A 22,224-nucleotide genomic window follows, 5' to 3' on the forward strand; every position below is an offset into this window, starting at 1 on the left:
TCACCATCTGCTGACTTCAGAGGAGCAACTTAGTGATGGTAGTACAAGCGCCCTCTTAATCCCATCATATAGAACACGTAGATTTCCATCATCATAGACTATTTGGATTTTTTGACATAAGTTGATCCAGTGTTTATTTACGCAGTACCTCCCTATCTTTTGCACCGTTGTTTTGGTACTTCCAGGACATGCAGTGTTTTAGCTGTTGAGTTTATGTTGCATATAATGTAGGCTTTGTTTCTTGACTCAATGACAGATGTTATCGCAGCTGAGAAAGTCTTAAACCAGTGTTTGTTGTAGGTTCTGCCTTTACCAAATTGAGCTTAGTGACTTCCAAGCTTCATCAACACCGGCACTTCCTGGTAAACCTTTGATGGGTAGCACTCGTTCTAGCAACAGTGCAAAGTGCTGGTATTTGGCATCGTTACTTGTCCAAGGGAATGCGTGCCAGCCATCGTCTCTGGGACCATGAAACTTTCAGGATTTCACCTTCACTATGCTGCTGACAGAGAACGGTCAGTGTCACAGTCAGTGCTGTGGTAGGTACGGGTGTGGAGAACAGTGGGCAGATCACACCTTCTTGTGATGACCAAGTCTGGTTGGTACCAACCAACCCCCTGTATGTCATGTTCATAAAGGATACCATTTGTGGTCTGCAACAGCTACATTGTAAGGCAATTAAAGCTATAAAGGTGATGCATATATTAACATGCTGCGCCACTGGACTACAGAACACTGGTTCTCATTAAGCTGTGGAAAAACAGTCTTCTAAGTTGAAAGGTGCTAGTAGATACCCTGAAATTCTACCTGCCAAGCTCTATAGGACAAAATGAAAGCCCATAATTAACTCACTTTGCCACAATAACATGTTCGCAATGTGGACAGACTTATATAATCCACATCAGTTAAATTTAGCTAAATACACAATTAACCTAGTTAGTTTTTGAATTAGATTTAATTAAATATTTATTGCACACCCTCCACTGTGATGCCACTTAAGGCAGGGCACATATTGTTCAGGAATGGTGCATAATCAGAAGAGCTTACATTAAAGTCTGAAACTAGGTACACATCAGTGCTACATGAGTTTGCATCTGTAATCCCTCACAATGGACAGTCATCCTGATGCTTTCATTTCTGCACCTCCTATTGCCAAATTTCAAAGCAGCATTTTCCAAGGCCTTGGCGTAGTTCGCCCACAAATTTTCTCATTTACAATTTGCTCATGGGACAAGGGGAAGGAAATGAAGAAACATCCTCAGGTACCACTAGTTGGTTCCCATTTCAAAATGAACATCATAACATTTTTAAAAGGACCAAAACATCAGCAGTGAGCGATCTAAATCGCGAAACTCACTAACAAAATTAAAAATGCCGTTAATCATGCACTTCTTTTTATTTATTGGAATTTTTGCTTCCCGCAAATTCTTGATGTTTTGATAATGGAAGGACTCACTGAGAGCATGTTCTTTGCAACGATGACTGTGACATTGTACATAATTAGGCAATCCCAAAAGTTCAGCCGACTTGTTGCTGGCTTCAGTAAGAGTCTTCTGCCAAACAGAAGTAGGTAGAACGAGGCAAGCAGGTAGCCAAGACCAAACACACTTATTCGAGCAGAGCCAGTGGCAAAAATAACTGCCGACACAAGCCAGAAGAGGTACTGAAAGGCTGCAACTTTTATCATGTCCAGGTAACATCTGCAGAACAGAAAGAATTCCATGTTAGCTAGCGTCCCCACATTATACAATTACTGATTGCACGGCCCTGAGCACTAACAATATTAATAACATTGATATTATTATTTTAAATCAATCTGGTGGAGAAATATTTTGACACTATTGCTGCAAGTTGGTCATCAACAGTCATTTTGCTCTATAAGGCTATTCCTGATCATCATTCCATATCCCCTCAAAAGAACAAAAATTCTAAAATCATATGGTTGTGTTTAGTTTATATCTTCCTTCTGAAAGGATGAAAGGTTGACATTTTTCCACGTGCTTTTTACTATGTGAAATTTAAAGTAAGTGATTTTAAAAAACACACCTTGAATGTATCTCCATATAAAATTTTTCATCAGCATTATTTTACCATTGTAAGACTTTTATGGTAGCACCAGTTTCTTACATCTATAAAATCTGTGATCAAACCATGAAATCCAAAGCCATTTTGAAGTGCAGCTTAAGTCAGAACTTACCGACAGTATATATAGTTTGGCATGGGATTCAAATCCTTGCCAGCCATGGGATCAGGATCATCTGTATTTTCTCCACTTATGGTACTAACCTCCTCCTTTCTTTCTTCAATAAATACCTGCCACTGATGGGATACACACATCAGTAATAGAAAGTCATCTGTAATAGAAAAGAACCAAGAAACAGTCTCAACATTGCCTAACAAACAGACATAAACAATGATAAAAGCAAAATACTGTGGATGCTGGAAATCTGAAACAAAAACAAAAAATGCTGGAAAAACTCAGCAGATCTGACAGCATCTGTGGAGAGGGAAAAGCAAAGTTAACATTTCAAGCTCAGCTCTGAAGAAGGGTCATACGGACTCGAAATGTTAACTTCTCTCTCCACAGATGCTGTCAGACCTGCTGAGATTTTCCAGCATTTTCTGTTTGTGTTTCAGAAATAAACAATGACTGTTTATTAGTTACATAATTTAAACAAAAGATAATATTTTACCTATATAAAAGTCTTGCTTTTAGCATATTCTGTCACACTTCAAGTTACTTTAAATAGGCAACCAATTCACGCTGTTTTCTTTTGCCTTGCTATGGAAATTTTCAGACAACCGCCAACAAGCATGCTCACCCAAGTCTGAAGTTCATAGGTTCAAGACCCACTCTAGAACTTGAGCACATCTAGACTGATGCACAAGTTACAGTGCCGAGGTAATGTTACACTATTGAAAGTTCAGTCAGTCAAATGAAACATTAAGTTGGAGCCTCATATCTCTGTTCAAGTTGATGTTATGTTATGTTTCCCTCCGCAATAACAGCGATGGTACTTCAAAGCAATTCACAAGGCACTTTGACTCTTATCTGAGCAATGGAATTAAACAATATCTAAGTGCAAGTTTTACCTTCCTTTCAATTCATAAACTTCCTTCACCAATGCTAACCTGCAACAGACCTGAAGATGTGCTTGTTTACAATTAAAACTTTGTGATATACTGTAACAGGTAGAGGTGAAGTTGAACTCAACCACAAAATCATCCATGGTATAATACTCCTGTCATTATATATGAACGTATCATCCAAGTGAATCCAAAGATCTTCAATGGGCATATTCATACTAAACAAGGAGGTTGCTGCAGGGATATGGGATGAGATAAAAAAATGGATAGAGGAGGCACTAGAAAGACTGGCAATGCTTAAAATGGATGTCACCTGGTCAGGATGGGATGCATCCTAGGCTGCTGAAGGAAGTAAGGGTAGAAATTGCTGAGGTGCTAACAATCATCCTTTGATAGAGAGGTGATGCTAAAGGACTAGAGGAGTGCAAATGTTACACCATTGTTCAAAAAAGGCTGGATGAGAGGCAGGGGAAGGAAAAACCTGACAACCACTGGTCAGCTGTAGGAAAGCTTTTAGAAACAATAAAAATGGGATAAGCATGAACTAATAAAAGAGAGCCACAGCATGGGTTTGTTAAGGGCAAATCATGTTTGACTAACCTGATTGAGTTCTTTGGTGAGGTAACAGATATTAATTGTATATTAATTGAATTTAATTGTATTCAGGTGGTGGGGGGGGGGTGGGGTGTTTGATCATAAATCTTTGAAGGTGACAGAACAGATTTTCAAAGCAGTTAATAAAGCATATGGGATCCTGGCTTTATAAATAAAGGTACAGAGTACGGATGCCAGGAATTTATATTAAACCTATATAAAACACAAACTCAGCCTTACCTGGAGTACTGCATCAAATTCTAGGCACTGCACTTAGGGAAGGATGTGAAGGTTTTGGAAAGGGTACGGAACAGAGTTACTAGAATGGTTCCAGGGATGAAGAATCACGGTCATGTAGATGGATTAGAGTAGCTGGGTTGTTCTCCTTAATAACAGAAAGGACTAAGAGGAGATTTTATAAAGATGTAGGGGTACAGGGAAAAAGTGGGGTTATAAGATTTACTGGATTACAATTTTAAAGGACCAGCAAAGACTCCATGGGCCAAATTGTCTGTGCTGTGCTATTCTATGATTCTTACTGTAAGTAATATCATGGAAGGTCAGATAATATCTTAATAAATATTGAAGCAAATATTTATATACAGAATAACATGATGGTGTTCCATGAAAGTAAATTAGTCTCAAGGGGAACTAGGGAGACCCTACATATTTCCAAAAATTTTGGGAATCATGGGCAGGAAAGGGTTAATGCGTATTTCAAAGAACAGCAAAGGTTGAACATAAAACTCCATGCTTTTGTCTGCTCTGCTGGACTGCTAAAACAGGCCACAGGACAAGAAAAACACATTCATGTTTTTCATGCCCTGGACCTTTAAGGAAACCATACATGTACTGTGTGAAACTTAACTGAGATTACTCTGGCAGCCTTGGATAATGAAAGGCAAGAAGTATGAGAAAGTGAAGTGAAATAGGATTATGAGATGCATAAGTTATCTTCACCCATGTCAACCAATAGAATTACTTAACTTTACCCAATGTTCAAATATATCTTGTGGCTTAGAGAAGTGGTTAATTAGTGATTAGTAGCAAGTCAGGTATGTAAACCAGTAACGGAACTTTGCTTCCACCATGAGTGGTATCATCTTGCAAAACAACAGTGTTCTGTGGTTTACCTTGCAGATTGTGGCCAGCTCCTAGAATACTAGAGCCAGAGCCTCACAACAGGAGTCTATGTTTGCACACTTTGTTGCTTTGGTGGAAACTCAAATGGCTCTCTTGCTGTCTCAAAGAGATTGATGGAGCATTTGGATAGAAACTTTCAAGGAGGCACATGGTCCTCCTGCAGATCATAGAAATGATGAGCCTGATGGGACTGGTAGTGAGTGGCACAATGATAGTGGCACAGCAGGAATGGCACATGTTGTCATGTTTGCTCCCTTGCCAACACCTTAAGCAATACCAAGCATGGTTCCTGAAAATTAGCTTGGCTGGAGCCAAGGACAGAGGCCAAAGCGCAACAATCTGCAGCCTGACCTTCTCAAGCTCAAGCAGCAGCTGGCCACAATCATCTTAAGCATTCCGACATGAGCAACAGCACCAGCTCTGCTGAAATGAATGGCAGAGTACCTCAGAAAGGTAGTAGAATGAGGAGATTGTGAAATAATGCACGGTGAGTTGAGTACTTGGTTATCATAAGTTTTAGTTTGATCTTCTCTTTGTAATTCATCACTTTTTTACATTTGAAAGTTTAGTAAAAGGCCTCTTTTCATCATAGCTAGCTTATCTGAATTGTCAGGATGTCACTGACATATCGGTTGGCTGAGAGGTTTAGCTGTCCTTATATGCAGAATGAAAGAGGTGGTGAAGGGGATAACAAAGGCTACTAATACAGAAGAGCTTCCATCAGAATCCCAGTTACATCATGGGTTTACAATTTGAATATGACCTGAGGCTGGTGGCAAGTGAAGTTCATGATATTGGGAGGTCATGGCTGGTAAGTGGATGTCCATCATTTAAATTGCTCACCCATCTCACCCATTCTACTCGTGTCATGTTAAAATGAGGGGTCAAAGACTCATGAGCTGAAACCTTGCTCTTCCATTCTGTGACACCGTGTGTTGAACATCAACCCAATGCACCCTCTGTTGTTTTAGTTTTTATTAATCGCAAAGTCTTAAACTGATTACAGTCAACAGGTAATATAATAAACTGATGTTGGTGATGACACAAACACAAGTAGTAATGGATTCAAAAATGGTGAAGTATTTTCCATTTAAGAATTAATACAGCATAAGAGATTAACAGACTAAAATATTTGCAAGTTATAATTACAAGTTAAACTATTGTCACAGTTTTCAGCAGCATCTAACTGCATTATAAACCAGAGGTTAAGTACATTATTGCATACGCGAGGTCATTTCTGAAATCTGAAAGCCTATTACCTTCCGGTAGAGTGGCAGTTGAGTCAGATTGCCACTCCATTCATGGGGCAGGGTTTTATTTTCGTCGGGCGGGTGTGTGCCTGATGTCATTGTGCACTCTCGCGATCTTTCAGTTGGCAGTTGCACCCCAGAGTCAGCAGCATGCCCGCCGACAATTAAGAGGCCTATTAAGGCCCTTAAGCAGGTAATTCATTTGTATTTTTTGCTGCTGCTCAACCGTTCGGTTGGTGGGCAGGCGAATAGGCCAGGTGGTCTTTGCTTTTTTTAACGAAGACTCATTCACGAGCAGGATGAGGTTTCAACAGCAAATAAAAAGGCAGAAACATTTTTTCAACTTCATTTCACAACAGAGTCACATGTGGGGACATGTTTATATCATCTTTTAAATCTTTATTTTTATTTCTCCAATTCTTCAGCTCCCTGAGGCAGCTCTGTGTCTTCGTAAAATGTGAAGAAAAGTTTCCTCATTTATACTTTTAAGATCTGAAGGCTTGTTTTAGCTTCTGGGAAATGCTGATATAGTGAACACATAGCCACAAGGGGATACCAGTTTCACAAATGTCCCATTAGTTTAACATTCTCATGTTTGACAGATCCCAGAGTTCCCTCATTAGAAACAAAGATATGGTTTAGGGAGCCTGAACGCTATGGAATTATAAACAATTAAACCGTCGGGCTTTAAAGAGAAGGGAGAGAAAAACATAAAATGTTGGCTAACTAAACCTACCCTGAATCATTCTCACAAATTCCAGCACCTGGCTCAATAACAGTACTGGCAGAGGATTGGAAATCAATCAACTGCCTCCTCACAGAGAGAACAGAGATCAGGAAACAGAGGAAACAGAAAAAAAACTGAGAAAAATCAATTTTAAATTGACTTTCCCCACACCCAAAGAACTAAAAGTCGACTTTTTGGCCAATCCAATGTTACTCACTGAGCTCCCTAATCTCTTAACTGTAAATTTATGATATAAGTGTTAAAGTGTTTACACTGTCTCAAACATTTCAGCTCCCTGAACCATCTAGCTGCTTTTAAGGAGAGAGACCTGCGTTCTGTCAGGTCTAAAAATATTATACAAGGCCAGAGGGAGAAGTGAAAGGCTCGAAGATAAAGTTTACCATCGAGAGGAGATCTAAAAGCCTAATGGTATGGTGAATTGACATTGAGAAAACATTGCAGTCCCTCTCTAACTGCAGCCAATTCTTACCATTAGGCCTAAGCTATGAACCCAAGAGGTATTCTGTCTGCCAGCATTAACTGTGGAATTTAGATTGAAAAGTGGTGCTCAGAGTTAACAGTTATAAAAACTATGGGGGGTTTTGATTGAGTAAATGCAGAAAAACTGTTTCCACTGGAAGAAGGGTCGGTAACCAGAGACACAGCTTTAAGATCATTGGCAAAATAACCGGAGTGCGGATGAAGGGAAATTATTTCACACAGCAAGTTATGATGATCTGGAATGCACTATCTGAAAGGGTGGTAGAATCAGATACTTCTAACTTTTAATAGGGTACTGGAAATATATCTTTAAAAGAGCAGTATTGCAGAACTATGTGAAAAGAACAGGGGAGCGGAATTAACTGGCTCTTTCAAAGAGCTGGCACGTGCACAATGGGCTGAATGGTCTCCTTCTTTGCTGCAGTGTTCTATGAATTCGCTACTGGAGAGCGAGAATTATTTACAAATTTAACAATATGCAGAAACTGTAAAACACAGCTGGATACTGATGGCATGTAGCTGGAAAGCAATATGAAGATAGAATCAGTCTACAAGGGATTAGTGCTGGAAATGCACTTTGTGTCAATTAGCATCTGTAGAGAGAACAGGTAAGATAATTTTTCTAGCTCTAGACTTTCTTCAGAATGGTCAGTTCTAACCAAAGCATAGCCTGGCCACATGTTAGTTAATAAATGAAGATAGAGCTATACCTTATATTATGCCATCTTTTTTAGCGCTGGGCAATCAACATCATTCCTGCAACTGAAACTGGTAGAATTAAATATAGGCAGATACTTACAGATAAGGTGTGTGGAACTGGGTGGGGCCACAAAGTCAGGCAGATAAAACCATTTAATTAGGTTGGAGTCAATGGTGATGGGTGATGCCCATCTCCATGGGTAATCTGTGAAGGAAAAAGGAAAAATTCTGTTTATTTCAAAAAATGCAATTTAACACTCATGATCTGCCAAATGTACAACTAAAGAAGCTATTGGCATAAATGTCAGCATCACTGCTGCCGGACAGGTAGTTCAGATTGTTTGGTGGGGAGCGCTCACCCCATGGTCCCAATATGATCCCAGCTCTCACCATCGCAACCCGTCTCAGAACAGGCAGGCAGGGGTGGCCGGGGGTTGGGGTGGGGTACTTTACACAGAAAGGTCAGTCAGTCAATCACACCGTTGGTGCCAAGATCTTATTTTCACTCTCAAATTCAGGACTAATTCAGACAGCTCTACCATGGGATGTTCTGAAGAGACTAGGATAAGTTACAAAAAATACTTCTATCTATAATCCCTGCTAGTCAGGAGGTGCAAGACTGCTCCCCTAAGCCCCACAAGAAGCTCCCATGTCTTCTAAATCCTTGTTTTGCCTCTTCCTACCAGTACTTGGAATTTTACCCAAATCAGGGATCGAGGCAAGACTAAGAATGTGCATCAATCTCTTGCTCATAGAGCAAAAATAACAAAGTGCAAGACCATTTCCTCCCTATACAAAAAAGTTCTCAAATTTGAAAGTAATCGCAGGACCAAAGCTATTTAGAGTGCCTTATGGAGAAGAAATGTTGGATACCTAGACACAGAGCTGGTGGAATGCCCACACACAGCAGGTATTGGTACAGCAGGAAGAGAGACTGGAAGAGACAGTACTTAGGCCAAAGTTTAGCAATTGCCTGTCTTTTTCGTCTTGTCACGATAACAACCAACCAGCAGCTGTGGATTATCACAAGAAAGTTCATCCGCTGCCCAATCACATTGACTGTCATTAGGAGGCAAATCTACAAAAAAAAGGGACACAGATAAGAGAACAATTGAGAGTAGGAGAGAGAGCATAGCAAGCCAGTATTCCAAAACGGAAAGATATCCAGGGCAAGTGTATGCAAGCTTTTTTGTCTTTGTGATCAAGGTATAGGCACATACAATGAAGACTTAAAGATCCCATATACTGTTTAAATCCATGTTTTCATTAATTTATAGAGATTGCAATTTGCATGTTTTGATGTGTTTTTTGAATTTGATATGTTCACGTTTTGTGATGATTGTATGCCATTTAGACCACTGATACTTCACAATAATATTGTCTCTGATAAGACTGAAACCTCACTTTGGCTTTGAGGTTTACATTTTGTCATCCTGTGGTGTAATATAGTGCTGAGTATGTGTTCATCAAAAGTGAAAATCTAAGTAAAATGTAACATATTGAATTACTAAATAATGCAGGTAAATGTTTATAAGGAGAGCATTAAAACAAATAATGGTACAATGTCTTGCCTTAAACAAAAAAATCTAGTGCTATATTTATGTAACTGTGGTATTTGAGTTATTTATCCAAATTGCCTTATGCGTGCAGTTGTTTATGTAACCTTAGACCAAAGAGCACACCTGTATTTATTTGCCTACAGTAGGTGAAGAGCACACTATTTATTTACTAGTAGTCTCATACTGCAGCATTTCTCCTACCTCTAATCCAAACTTATAAAAGAAGTAGTTGGCGAAATATTTTGCACAACTGATGATGCTTTCATCCAGGTTCTGCCAAGTGATTTCCTGAAAGATGGTACCAGTGCTGGATGGAGACAGTTGGCTGCACTTGCGGAAATGCTCTTGATGTCGGTACACAGTTACCTCAAATACCAGTAACATTAGCAGGAGAAGGTGATTCTGAAATAAATACATAAATGAAAAGGTATATGAATTACTTTAAGGAGCTCAGTGTGCCTCTGGGTGATGAGGAAAATGAAATGATAAAAATCTTGAATGCTCAAAGGCTACTTTGTCTTCTCAGTTTACACTGTTAGCATTTACCTGACATTACAAAACTACCAGTCACATCATTACAAAACAGCCAAGGAGCTTGCTGTTGATGCTGCTGCATCCTAGCCCCAAGAGATTTCAGCTGTTGCATCAATGACCTATTCTCTGTGAAGTCAGAATTGTGGCTGTTCACCAATGATTGGGCAGTGTTCAGCTCCATTTGAAAGCCCTCAGATAATGAAGCAGTCCATGCCCACATGCACAAAGACCTGGACAACATCAGGCTTTGGCTGATAGGTGGCAAATAACATTTGTTACGCACAAGTGCAAGCGGCAATGAACATCTACATCAACAGAGAGGCTAACCATCTCTTTTTGGTATTCAATCTCATTACCATTGCTGAACTTCCTATCATCAACATGTTAGGAAACACAGAATCACAGAATTGTTATGGCGCAGGAGGAGGCCATTTGGCCTGTCATGTCTGCACCAGCTCTCCAAATGAGCGGCATGACTTAGTGCCAAACTCCTGCTTTTTCCCTGTATCCTTGCACATTGCTTCCATTTAAATAATCATCCAAAGCTCTCTTGAAAGCCTCGATTGAACCTGTCTCTACCACTCTTCCAGACAGTGCATTCCAGACTCAAATCACTTGCTGTGTGAAAAAGCTTTTTCTCACATCATCATTTGCTTCTTTTGCAAATCACTTTAAATCTGTGCCCTCTCGTTCTCAATCCCTTGACGAGCAGGAACAGTTTCTCCCTTTCTGCTCTATCCAGCCCCCTCATGACTTTGAACATCTCTATCAAATCTCCTCTTAGCCTTCTCCTCTCCAAGGAGAACAGTCCCAACCTCTCCAAGCTATCTTCATAACTGAAGTTTCTCATCCCTGGAACCATTCCTGTAAACCTCTTCCGCACTCTCTCCAATACGATCACATCCTTCCTATGGTGTGGCACCCAGGGCTGTACACAATACTCCAGCTGAGGTCTAACTATTGTCTTACATAAGCTTAGCATAACCTCCCTGTTCTTGTACTCAATGCCCCTGTTAATAAATTCCAGAATACTGTATGCTTTATTAACTGCTCTCCCCATCTGTCCTGCTATCTTCAATGATCTACACATATATATACCCAGGTCTCTCTGCTCCTGCACACCATTACGAATTGTACCCCTTATTTTATATTGTCTCTCCATGTTCTTCCTATCAAAATGCATCACCTCACACTTCTCCACATTGGCCACCTTTCTGCCCACTCCACCAACTTGTCCACACCATCCTCTTCACAGTTTACAATGCTTTCAAGTATTGTATCATCCGCAAATTTAGAAATTGTCACCTGCACACCAAGATCTAGATCATTAATATATACCAGGAAAAGCAAGGGTCCCAATTGTCAACCCCTGCAGCACTCCACTACAAATCTTCCTCTAGCCCAAAAAATATCCATTGACCATTACCCTTTGTTTCCCATTACTCAGCTAATTTTGTATCCACGTTGCTACTGTCCCTTTTATTCTATGAGCTACAACTTTTCTCACAAGTCTTTTGTGTGACACTGTATCAAATACCTTTTGAAAGTTGATGCACACTACACCAACAGCATTACCCTCATCAACCCTCTGTACCTCTTCAAAAAACTCCAGCAAATTAGTTAAACACGATTTCCACTTTAGAAATGCATGCTGACTCTTCCTAATCAACCCACATTTTTTCCATGTGACTACTAATTCTATCCCAAATAATTCTCTCTAGAAGCTTCCCCACCATTGAAGTTAAACTGACTGGTCTGTAATTGCTGGGTTTATCCTTACAACCTTTTTTGAACAAGGACAAAATGTTTGCAATTCTCCACTCCTCTGGCACCTCCTTCCAGTCGAAAGAAGACTGAAAGTTTATGGCCAGTTCCCCTGCAATTTCCACTCTTACTTCCTTCAATATTCTTTGATGTATCTCATCCGGTCCCGGTGCCTTGTCAACTTTAAGTCCGACAGTCTATTCAGCACTTCCCTCTTATCAATTTTTTACCTTCTAGTGACAGAGTTTCCACCTCTGTCACCATGGCATGGGTAGCATCTGCTTAGTTGGTAAAGACAGATGCAAAGTATTCATTTAACACCTCCGCCATGCCCCCTGCCTCCATGTGTAAATCCCCTTCTCGGTCCCTAATTGGCCCTACTCCTCCTTTTACCACCCTTTTACTATTTATATGTCTATAGAAGACTTTGAGATTCCCTTTTATGTTGGCTGCCAGTCTTTTCTCCTAATCCCTCTTTGCTCCCCTTATTTGCTTTTTTACCTCCCATCTGAACCTTCAGTATTGCGCTTGGTTCTCAACTGTATTTTCTACCTGACACCTATCATAAGCACAGTTTTTCTTCTTTATTTTAATTTGTATCTCCTTTTTCATCCAGGGAGCTCTGGCTATGTTTGCCCTACCTTTCCCTTTTGAGGGAATATACATTGACTGTGCACGAACCATTTCTTCTTTGAAGGAAGCCCATTGCTCAGCTACAGTTTTTCCCACCAATCTTTGGTTCCAGTCTATCCGGCCCAGTTCTGTTCTTGCCCCATTGAAGTCAGCTCTCCCTCAGTTAATTATTCTAACTCTGGATTGCACATTGTCCTTTACTACCATTATCCTAAACCTTACGATAAACTGATCACTGTTTCCTAAGTGTTCCTTCAATGTCACTTGATCTACTTGGCCCACCTCATTCCCAAGAACCAGGTCCATCAGAGCATCTTTTCTTATTGGACTGGACACATACAGCTGTAGGAAATTCTCCTGAATATAATCTAAGAACTCGTGCCCTCTCCGCCTTTTGCACTACCATTGTCCCAATCAGCATTTGGGTGATTAAAGTCCCCGATTATAACTACTTTATAATGTTTGCATCTCTCTGTAATTTCCCTGCAGATTTGTTCCCCTACATTCTTCCCACTAGTTAGTGGCCTATAGACTACACTGAGCAATGTAATTGCGCCCTTTTTGTTCCTTAACTCCAGCCAAATTGATTCTGCCCATTAACCCTCTGGAACATCCTCTTTCTCCAGCGCTGCAATACTCTCCTTAGCAATTCAGCCACCCCTCCTCCTTTCCTTCCTTTCCTATCTTCCCTGAACACCTTGTACCTAGGAATGTTTAACACCCAATCCTGCCCTTCCTTGAGCCAGGTCTCTGTTACTGCCACAACATTATTTTTCCACATGGCAATCTGCACCTGTAATCCCCGCAATCTTATTTACTACACTCCATGCATTCACATATATGCACAGTAACCCTGATTTAGTCTTCATGACCTTCTCCCTTACTCCAACTCCACCTATTAACTTACTATTCTCTATACCAGTGCTATCTGTCTCTCCTAGTATATTGTGCACCCGGTATTCTTTTCTAATACTCTCTCCTGTTCCCAAACCCCTGCCAAGTTAGTTTAAAGCACCTCCCAACCCCCACCCCTGCCAACAGATCCCTCCTGCACCATCTAAGGATGCAAGGAACTGCAAGGAACTCAGTCCCATCTCTGCTCAGCTGCAACCCATCCGGCTTGTACAGGTGCCATCTTCCCTGGAGCCAGTCCTAGTGTCCCAGGAACCTAAAGCCCTCCATCCTGTACCTTCTTTGCAGCCAGATCTTCATCTGTCTTATCCTCCTATTTCTGTATTCACTGGATCATGGCACTGGGAGTAATCCAGAAATAACTACATTTGAGGTCCTGCTTGCTAATTTTTAACCTAGCTCCCTAAATTCTGATTGCAGGACTACATCCCCCTTCTTACCTAATTCATTGGTACCAACGTGGACCATGACCTCTGGCTGATCACCCTCCCCCAGAAGAATGTCCTGCAGCTGCTCGGTGACATCCTTGAACCTGAGACCTGGGTGGCAACATACCATCCTGGAGTCACATCTACGGCCGCAGAAACCCCTGTCTGTTCCCCTAACTAATAAATCCTCTATCACTATTGTTCTTCCACTCTTCTTCCTCCCCTCCTATACAGCCAAGCTGTTCGTGGTGTCATAAACTTGGCTATAACTGCACTCCTCTGGGGAACCAATGCCCTCACCGGTATCCAAAACGGAAAACTGATTTGCGAGTGGGATCCCAAGGGACTCATGCACTACCTGTTTGGTTCTCTTGGACTGCCATTCCCTTTCCACCTGCATTCCCTTAGCCTGCGGTGTGACCACCTCTCTGAAGTTCAGAGCTCTTAGCCTCACGGATACACCACAGTGACTCCAGCCACCACTCGAGCTCTGCAGCCTGGAGCTCAAGTTTCTGCAGCTGGCAGCACTTCCTGCACATGAGGTTGCCTAGGGCACCAGCAGCGTCCACAACTTCCCACATATTACAGGACACACATTCCACACAACCAAGCTGCCCTGCCATGTCTTAACTTCCCTTAAGTTAACTTTAATGTACTTTGGTTTACTTATATTACTTTATTTTACCGTCCCCAACTTAATTTTACTCCCCTATTCCAAGTGTTTCTTACTTAAAAACAAGTAGCTACTTCGCTAAAGCTAACATGCTTTTTTGATTTACAGCTATTTAAAGACACTCCCTAACAGCAGTTTCTCACCAACCAATGAACTTACGGTTTTCCTGCGATGTCACTCTTTGTTTTTTTCAAACCGGCTTTCTAGAGCTGAAGCTTGTCTCCCGTGCATTCTCCACTCAGTTTCACTCTCTGCCTCTCTCCTGGGTAAGTGTAGACCCTGAGCCCTGCTCTCTATATCCTCGCTGTCTCCTGAGTGTTCTCCAACAAGGTTTGCTGTCAGCCTCTATCTCAACTGAACCAACCATATAAATTCTATGGCTGCTAAAGCCGGTCAGAAGCTGGCTATACTGCAGCGAGTGGCTCATCTTCAGATTGTTGAAAGCCTCCCCATTTACAACTGAGGGGTTTGAAGAGATACTCTCCACTTACCTGAATGGGTGTCTCTACAACAATACTCAAAAACAATGACACCACTTAGGTGGCCTCTTTTTGAAGAGCACCTATTCTACTAACCTAAACACCAACCCTTTCCACCACCATTGTACTGTGCCTGAAGTTTGCATAACTTAGAGGTGCAATACAGTAACTTGCCAAGGTTTTTTCAGCAGCAAATTCAAGTTCTCCTCCATCGAGAAGAACAACAGTTGCAGGTGCTTGAGAACACCACTACCTCAAATTTGCACCTCCCCCTCCCCAACCCCAGTCACCGCCAAGTCAGGGACCATCTTTGATTTGTATACATTTTGCTGTTCATCATTTCAGGGTCAACAATGTGGGATCACCTTCACCATACAGGCCACAGCCGCTTAAGAGGACCCACCATCATCTTCTCAGGGAAGGGCAATAAATGCAGGCTATGTCAGCAATATCCAGATACTGAGAATCAATTCAAGAAAGTGGAAATGAAAATCTAACAGGCTTTATAACGGGTAGCCAACGTATTACATGTTACTTGGAATATGGACAAGATCAGTAGAAAATGAATTGTTCTGCTAGTCAGGTTCAAATCTTTGATCACTCACTTGGATATAAGCAAGAATGAAAAATTCTTTTCTGAATCCAAACCAGTTGGCTGGGTCCACTGGTTCTCTGTATAGTGTAGAATGTAGGATCTCATCTGGTTTGAGATTAGTCTCATTTGGAAAGTGCTGCAGAGAAAATATTTCAATATATCAATCTATAAGCACAGTGTAAAAAAAAAACACATTCTGAATAGCAATGACTTGTACTTTTATCACAACTTTCATGTAACAAAATATCTCAACAATCTTTAGGAGATGCAAGCAAGGAGAGAGGGAATTAGTGCAGCTGCTAAAAGCATGGACGAAGAGGTAGAATTTTAAAAAATCATTTATGGCAAGTGGGTGTCGCTAGCTAGGTGTTGGATCCTGGTCCTTAGTTTAGTTGGATTAATGGATCCGGGTTACACACTTGTTTTGCGATGACCGAGTTGATACCATAGACAGAGTAGATCAGTAGACAGTTCTTATGTAGAACACATTCAATTTATTTACAAAGGAACTCAGCAATTACACTTGTGTGCTTACAACTCAAGCCCTGCCTCTACATTACAGACTCTAACTCCAGGCTACTCCTCCTGACTACTAAGGTAGCCCGCGCTACTGTGCTATTGGATACTAAGATCATGTGATCTTCTATTATAACATTCCTCTTAAAGGTATATTACACATCAGATTGCCATATCCCTCCCCCTTTACTCAGAAATACATTTTACAGGTACAATTACAATTTTTCACAAAATATCAAATTACTTACACAAATAAGTAATTTACAAACTCAGTCTTTCTGGGGATTTCCTTGTGTTTAGAATACCTCAGCTCTACAGCTTCAGATGCTTTGTCAGGAACCTCCCTTTCTGGTGATGTCCGAACATCAGGTTCTTCGCTGGGCACCTGCAAATTTGTTTCCTCAACTCCTGCAGGTACAGCTGATCCTTCAGACACATCTGTACTCAGTTGAGTTCTTTCAACAGGAGATGTTGACGCAGTCGTGAACACTGGAGGAATCATTTCCTGATACTTTGTTTCTCTCCTCCTTATATGATCAATATGTCTCCGTATGACTCGATCTTCTACTTTCGCGTGGTAAGAAAGAGGTCCAGTCACTGCACTTATTTCACCCGATAACCACTTGGGTCCTTCTCCAAAATTTTTCGCATATACCACCTCTCCTGTAGCAAACTTTCTGTCACGGCTATGCCGGTCATGTCCAGTTTTCTGACTTCCCTGACTGCTTTCCACCTTACCCCTAAATTTGGCATTATTAAACTCAATCTCGTTCTGAGACGGCGTTTCATCAATAATTCCGCAGGTGTGACACCTGTTGTCGTGTGAGGGGTGGTCCTATAATGGAAAAGAAAACGTGCTAGCTTAGTCGCTATGGATTCTCTGGTTAATTTATTCATGCCTGTTTTGAATGTTTGAACCGCTCTCTCGGCCTATCCATTCAAAGAAGGGTATAATGGTGAAGTTTTTATATGAAAGTTGGTACTGTTGAGGTTGATAAACCGTTGAAACTCAACACTTGTAAATGCCATGCTGTTATCTAATATTTCTGGTAGCCTTTTGATGGCGAAACTTTGACTCAGCTTGTCGATTGTAACAGAATATATTGGCGACCTCACACAGATATGTCCATCCATTTTGAGTGAGCGTCAACAATAAGGAGAAACATTGTTCCCATAAAAGGTCCTGCATAGTCAAAATGTAATCATACCCATGGCCTTCCTGGCCACTCCCAGGTGTGTAACGGAGCTGTTGGAGGTAACTTTTGCACTTGCTGACACTGCATCCGACTTCTCATTATGTTCTCTATTTCTCCATCCATTCCAGGCCGCCATAAACAGCTGCGTGCTATGGTCTGCATTCGGGAAATACCTGGTTGTGCGCTATGTAGTTCAGTTAACAAAGGCTTTCGTCCTTTTGAAGGAACAATCACTCAAACTCCCCAAAATAAGATAACATCCTGGCTCATTATCTCATACCTTCTGTGAAAATATAGTTTAATTTAGTCAGTTTCCTGTTCTTGTTACGAACTGTGAAGAACTTCTTCTCGTGCTTTGGATAAGACTGGGTCTCGACTTGTCCAATCTCTGACCTGTCTAATACATACTGGTGATGAATCTAAGAAGTTCAATAATAAAATGAGTTCTTGAGGAACTGCAACATCCTCATCATTTTCTTTCAAAGGCAAATGACTAAGCACATCAGCGTTTGTAATCTGATTTCCAGGCCTGTGGATGAAAGTATACCCATACGCTGCCAGAATCAATGCCCATCTCTGTATTCTTGCTGAGGCTATGGGTGGTATAGCCTTGTCCTTGCTGAACAATCCTAGCAAAGGCTTGTGGCCCAAAACGATAGTGAAATGATGGCCTTTTATGTACTGGTGAAATTTCTTGACACCAAAGATGATTGACAAGCCTCCTTTTTCTATCTGTGAGTATTCCTTTTCTGCTGTGTTGAGCGTTCTTGATACATATACAACAGGTCATAGTGAGCCATCATCCACTGGATGGGAGAGCATTGCTCCCACTCCATAAGGAGATGCGTCACATGTGAAAACTAACTCTTTTCTTTGGTCAAAATGTACTAATAGGGTGGATGAGTGTAACAGTTGTTTCACCTTTATGAAAGCTTCTTTCTGTGGTGTTTGCCAAGACCAACGTTGTTTTTTCTTGAGTAGGTAATACAGGGGTGCCAGTTCTGTCGACAAAGAAGCGCCCATAGTAACTGATCATACCCAAGAATGTTTTGAGCTTGGAGGTGTTCTTTGGTGCTGGTGCCTCACTAATGGCTCTCACTTTTCCCTCAACCAGTGGAGGCCCTGTGAATCTACCTAGATAAGCTACCTCTTTCACTTGGAACATGCACTTTTTTTTTCAGTGCGCTCCCACTTGTGAAAAACATTTCAGAGCGTCTTCCAAGTTTGCCAAATGCTCCTTTTCAGTGAGCCCTGTCATCAGAATGTAAATAAACTACAACATTAGGAAATCCCTGCAGTAAACTTTCCATTGTCCTCTGGAATATGGCACATGCTGAGGATACACCAAAAGGCAAATGGGTATATTGGTACAACACTTTGCGTGTATTAATTGTGACAAATTTCTGGGAGGCCTTCTCCAACTCCAATTTTTGATAAGCATGTTTATATCAAGCTTCGTGTTGGCGATTCCACCTGCCAGGTTAGCATATAGGCCTTTAATTTTTGGTTTAGGGTGTCTGTCCAACTTAGCCATTTTATTAACAGTCAGTTTGTAGTCTCCACAAATTTGAACGCTTTGGTCAGGTTTAAGTATGGGGACTATTGGTGCTGCCCATTCTGAGAACTGCACAGGTTGTATAACTCCCAGTTTCTCTGATCTGTCCAATTTGGCATCTGTCTTTTCCTGCATTGCATAAGGTATTGGTCTTCCCTTCATAAATCAGGGGGTAGCATCTGGATCCACATGAATTTTTGCTTGTAACCCCTGGATCTCCCTGAGTTCATCTTGGAAAACTGAGGCGTCTTTTTGTAATAGCTCATGTAGTCCACTGACTCTCAGCTGGAAGATCTCAGTCCAATCCAATTTAATTTCTGTCAGCCAGTTTTGTCCGAGGAGGCTTGGTCCCTCACCTGCTACCACTAAGGGTAATTTTACTGATTGACTTCCGTACTGTACAGTAAACTGCCTATGGCTTTGATTTTGATGTCTTCTCCCATGTAAGTTTTCAATTTGGCATCTGTTTCTTCTAAAGTTAATTTACATTCTCCATAATTCAAGTATTTGAAGGTATGCTCACCTATAACCGTTATGGAAGCTCCTGTGGCCCCCTCCATTCTGATAGACCTATCAATCACCCTCACCATTACAAAGATAGGTTTTGTTCTTCCTACCTTTGAATCATATGACGAATAAATATCTGAATGTTACTTCAGGCTCTTTTACGTTATGGATCTCACAGGGTTTTTCCTTTTGATTGAAAATCTGCCTGATTCTACGCTTGCAATGTCTCCTGAGGTGTCCATTTCGAAGACAGTAAAAACATTCAATTTTTAAAAATTTCTATTCATTATAAGGTTGACTGCTTCCACCTCTGTTACCATTATCCTATGTTTTAGCTTCTAAGTCATTTCTTTTTATTTGTCTGAAAGCAGTGGCTGCTTCCCACTTCTCATCAGAGCTGGACATTTTTGTGCCCTTTTTGGCTGAGGCTCCCCACCCAACATGGAGGACAGTGACATTTTGTGCTCCCCGTATGGCTTTCAAGTTTCTCACTGAGCTTTCCATGGGTAGTGCTATTTCTAGGGCCTTCTGAAAATTCAAATTTGTTTCAGACAGTAATCTCTTCAGTATCTTCATTTATACCGCACACCAAACAATCTCTAAGCTTATCATTTATAGATGTACCAAACTCACAATATTGTGTTAACTTTTTCAGACTTGCACGTATAACAAGCAACCGTCTCCCCTGGGGCTCTATTTCTTGAGTTAAATTTGAACTGTTGTATCATTACTGAGGGCTTGAGCTGGCAATGTTCACAAGGTTCACTAAATCTTCAAAACTTTTCGAATCCGGGCCACTGGGTGCCATCAAACTTTGAATCAATCCATAGGTCTTACTTCCACACATGGATAAGAGGATCTTCTCCTCCTTCACAATGTCGTTAGCTTGGAAAAAGAATGTGAGGTGTTCAACATAATGAGACCAATCATCTGCGGTTGGGTTGAAGGAATCAACTCTTCCAAACTGCAGCATGCTTCGAGGGGACTACTTCGACGATTAGGATGGAAATTCTACTTATAACTACTGTGCAAAGAATGGCCCAATTTTGGTTCACTTGATTTTCTTCCTCACTTTTTCTTGCTTTTTCCTTGTCCTTCCTTGCTTTTCCTTGCTTTGTTCTTGCTTTTTTCCTCATCACCAGTTTGTTGGATCCTGGTCCTTAGTTTAGTTGGGTTAATGGATCTGGGTTGCACGCTTGTTTCAGGATGACCGAGTTTGTACCATAAACAGAGTAGATCGGCAGACAGTTCTTATGTAGAACACATCCTATTTATTTACAAAGGAACTCAGCAGTTACACAACTCAGATTCTGTCTCTACAGTACATACGCTAACTCTAGACTACTCCTACTAACTACTTACTGTGCTACTCTGCTATTGGATACTAAAATCATGTGATCTTCCCTTATAACATTCTTCTTAAATGTATATTACACACCAACTTACCACACTAGGCAGCATTTATTGCCCATCCCTAATTGCCCTTGAGAAGGTGGTAGTGAGCTGACTTCTTGAACCGCTGAAGTCCATGTGGTGTAAGTACAACAACTGTGCTGTTAGGAAGGGAGTTCCAGGATTTTGATCCAGTGACAGTGAAGGAACAGCAATATATTTCCAACTCAGGATGGTGAGAGGCTTGAAGGGGAACTTCCAGGTGGTGATGTTCCCATGTGTCTGCTGCTCTTGTTCTCCTTGATGGTAGTGGTCGTGGGTTTGGAAGGTGCTGTCTAAGGACCCTTGGTGAGTTTCTGCAGTGCATCTTGTAGATGGTACATACTGTGCTGCCACTGTGCGTCAGTGGTGGAGAGAGTGAATGTTTGTGGATGGGGTGTCAATCAAGCGGGATGCTTTTTCCTGGATGATATCATGTTTCTTGAGTGTTGTGGGAGTTGCATTCATCTAGGTAAGTGGACAGTATTCCAAACTCCTGACTTGTGCCTTGTGGATGGTGGACAAGTTTTGGGGAGTCAGTTGGTGAGTTACTTGCCGCAGGATTCCTAGCCTCTGACCTGCTCTTGTAGTCACAGTATTTATATGGCTAGTCTAGTTCAGTTTCTGGTCAATGGTAACCCCCAGGGTGTTGATAGTAAGGGATTCAGTGATGATAATGCCATTGAATGTCAAAGGGCGACGGTTAGATTCTCTCTTGTTAGAGATGGTCATTGCCTGGCATTTGTGTGGCACGAATGTCACTTGTCAGCCCAAGCCTGGATATTGTCCAGGTCTTGCTGCATTTGCACATGGACTGTTTCAGTGTCTGAGAAGTCGTGAATGGTGCTGAACATTGCGCAATCGTCAGCGAACATCCCCACTTCTGACCTTATGATAGGAGGAAGGTCATTGATGAAGCAGCTGAAGATGGTTGGGCTGAGGACACTACCCTGAGGAAATCCTGCAGTGATGTCCTGGAGCTGAGATGACTGACCTCCAACCCGCACAATCACCTTCCTTTGTGCTAGGTATCACTCCAATTAGCAGAGAATATTCCCCGATTCCAGTTTTGCTAGGGCCCTTTGATGCCCTACTTGGTCAAATGAATCCTTGATGTCAGGGGCAGTCACCTTCACCTCACCTCGGGAGTTCAGCTCTTTTGTCCATGTTTGAACTAAGGCTGTAATGAGGTCAAGAGCTGAGTGACCCTGGTGGAACCCAAACTGAGCGTCAATGAGCAGCTTATTGCTAAGCAAGTGCTGCTTGATAGCATTGTTGATGACTCCTTCCATCACTTTACTGATGAGGAGGCCTTTGCAGGTGTGAAGAAATGCAGCAAGGCAGAGGGCCAGAGTCAGATAAATCCATCCAGACAGTAGCTATATGCCTGTGATTGGATGATGCAGAACTTTGAAGCTATTATTTCATCACAAGCATCATC

The 22,224-nt window shown here is 41.4% G+C and overlaps 1 protein-coding gene across 5 annotated transcripts in view; it reads right to left on the minus strand.

The window, feature by feature from the left end:
* piezo1 (piezo-type mechanosensitive ion channel component 1) overlaps positions 1-22,224 on the minus strand; it is a 358,563-nt gene that overhangs the window by 71,793 nt on the left and 264,546 nt on the right. For all 5 annotated transcript variants that reach the window (XM_041191993.1, XM_041191996.1, XM_041191992.1 and 2 more), the window contains 6 exons: positions 15,589-15,714; positions 9,762-9,962; positions 8,875-9,079; positions 8,102-8,206; positions 2,198-2,354; positions 1,457-1,700 (listed from right to left, as the gene is read on the minus strand). In XM_041191993.1, the coding sequence (XP_041047927.1) occupies positions 1,457-1,700; positions 2,198-2,354; positions 8,102-8,206; positions 8,875-9,079; positions 9,762-9,962; positions 15,589-15,714 (1,038 nt within the window). The remainder of the gene's footprint in view (positions 1-1,456; positions 1,701-2,197; positions 2,355-8,101; positions 8,207-8,874; positions 9,080-9,761; positions 9,963-15,588; positions 15,715-22,224) is intronic.

The sequence above is a fragment of the Carcharodon carcharias genome, chromosome 7 (genome assembly GCF_017639515.1).
Source record: "Carcharodon carcharias isolate sCarCar2 chromosome 7, sCarCar2.pri, whole genome shotgun sequence".
Classification (NCBI taxonomy): Eukaryota; Metazoa; Chordata; class Chondrichthyes; order Lamniformes; family Lamnidae; genus Carcharodon; species Carcharodon carcharias.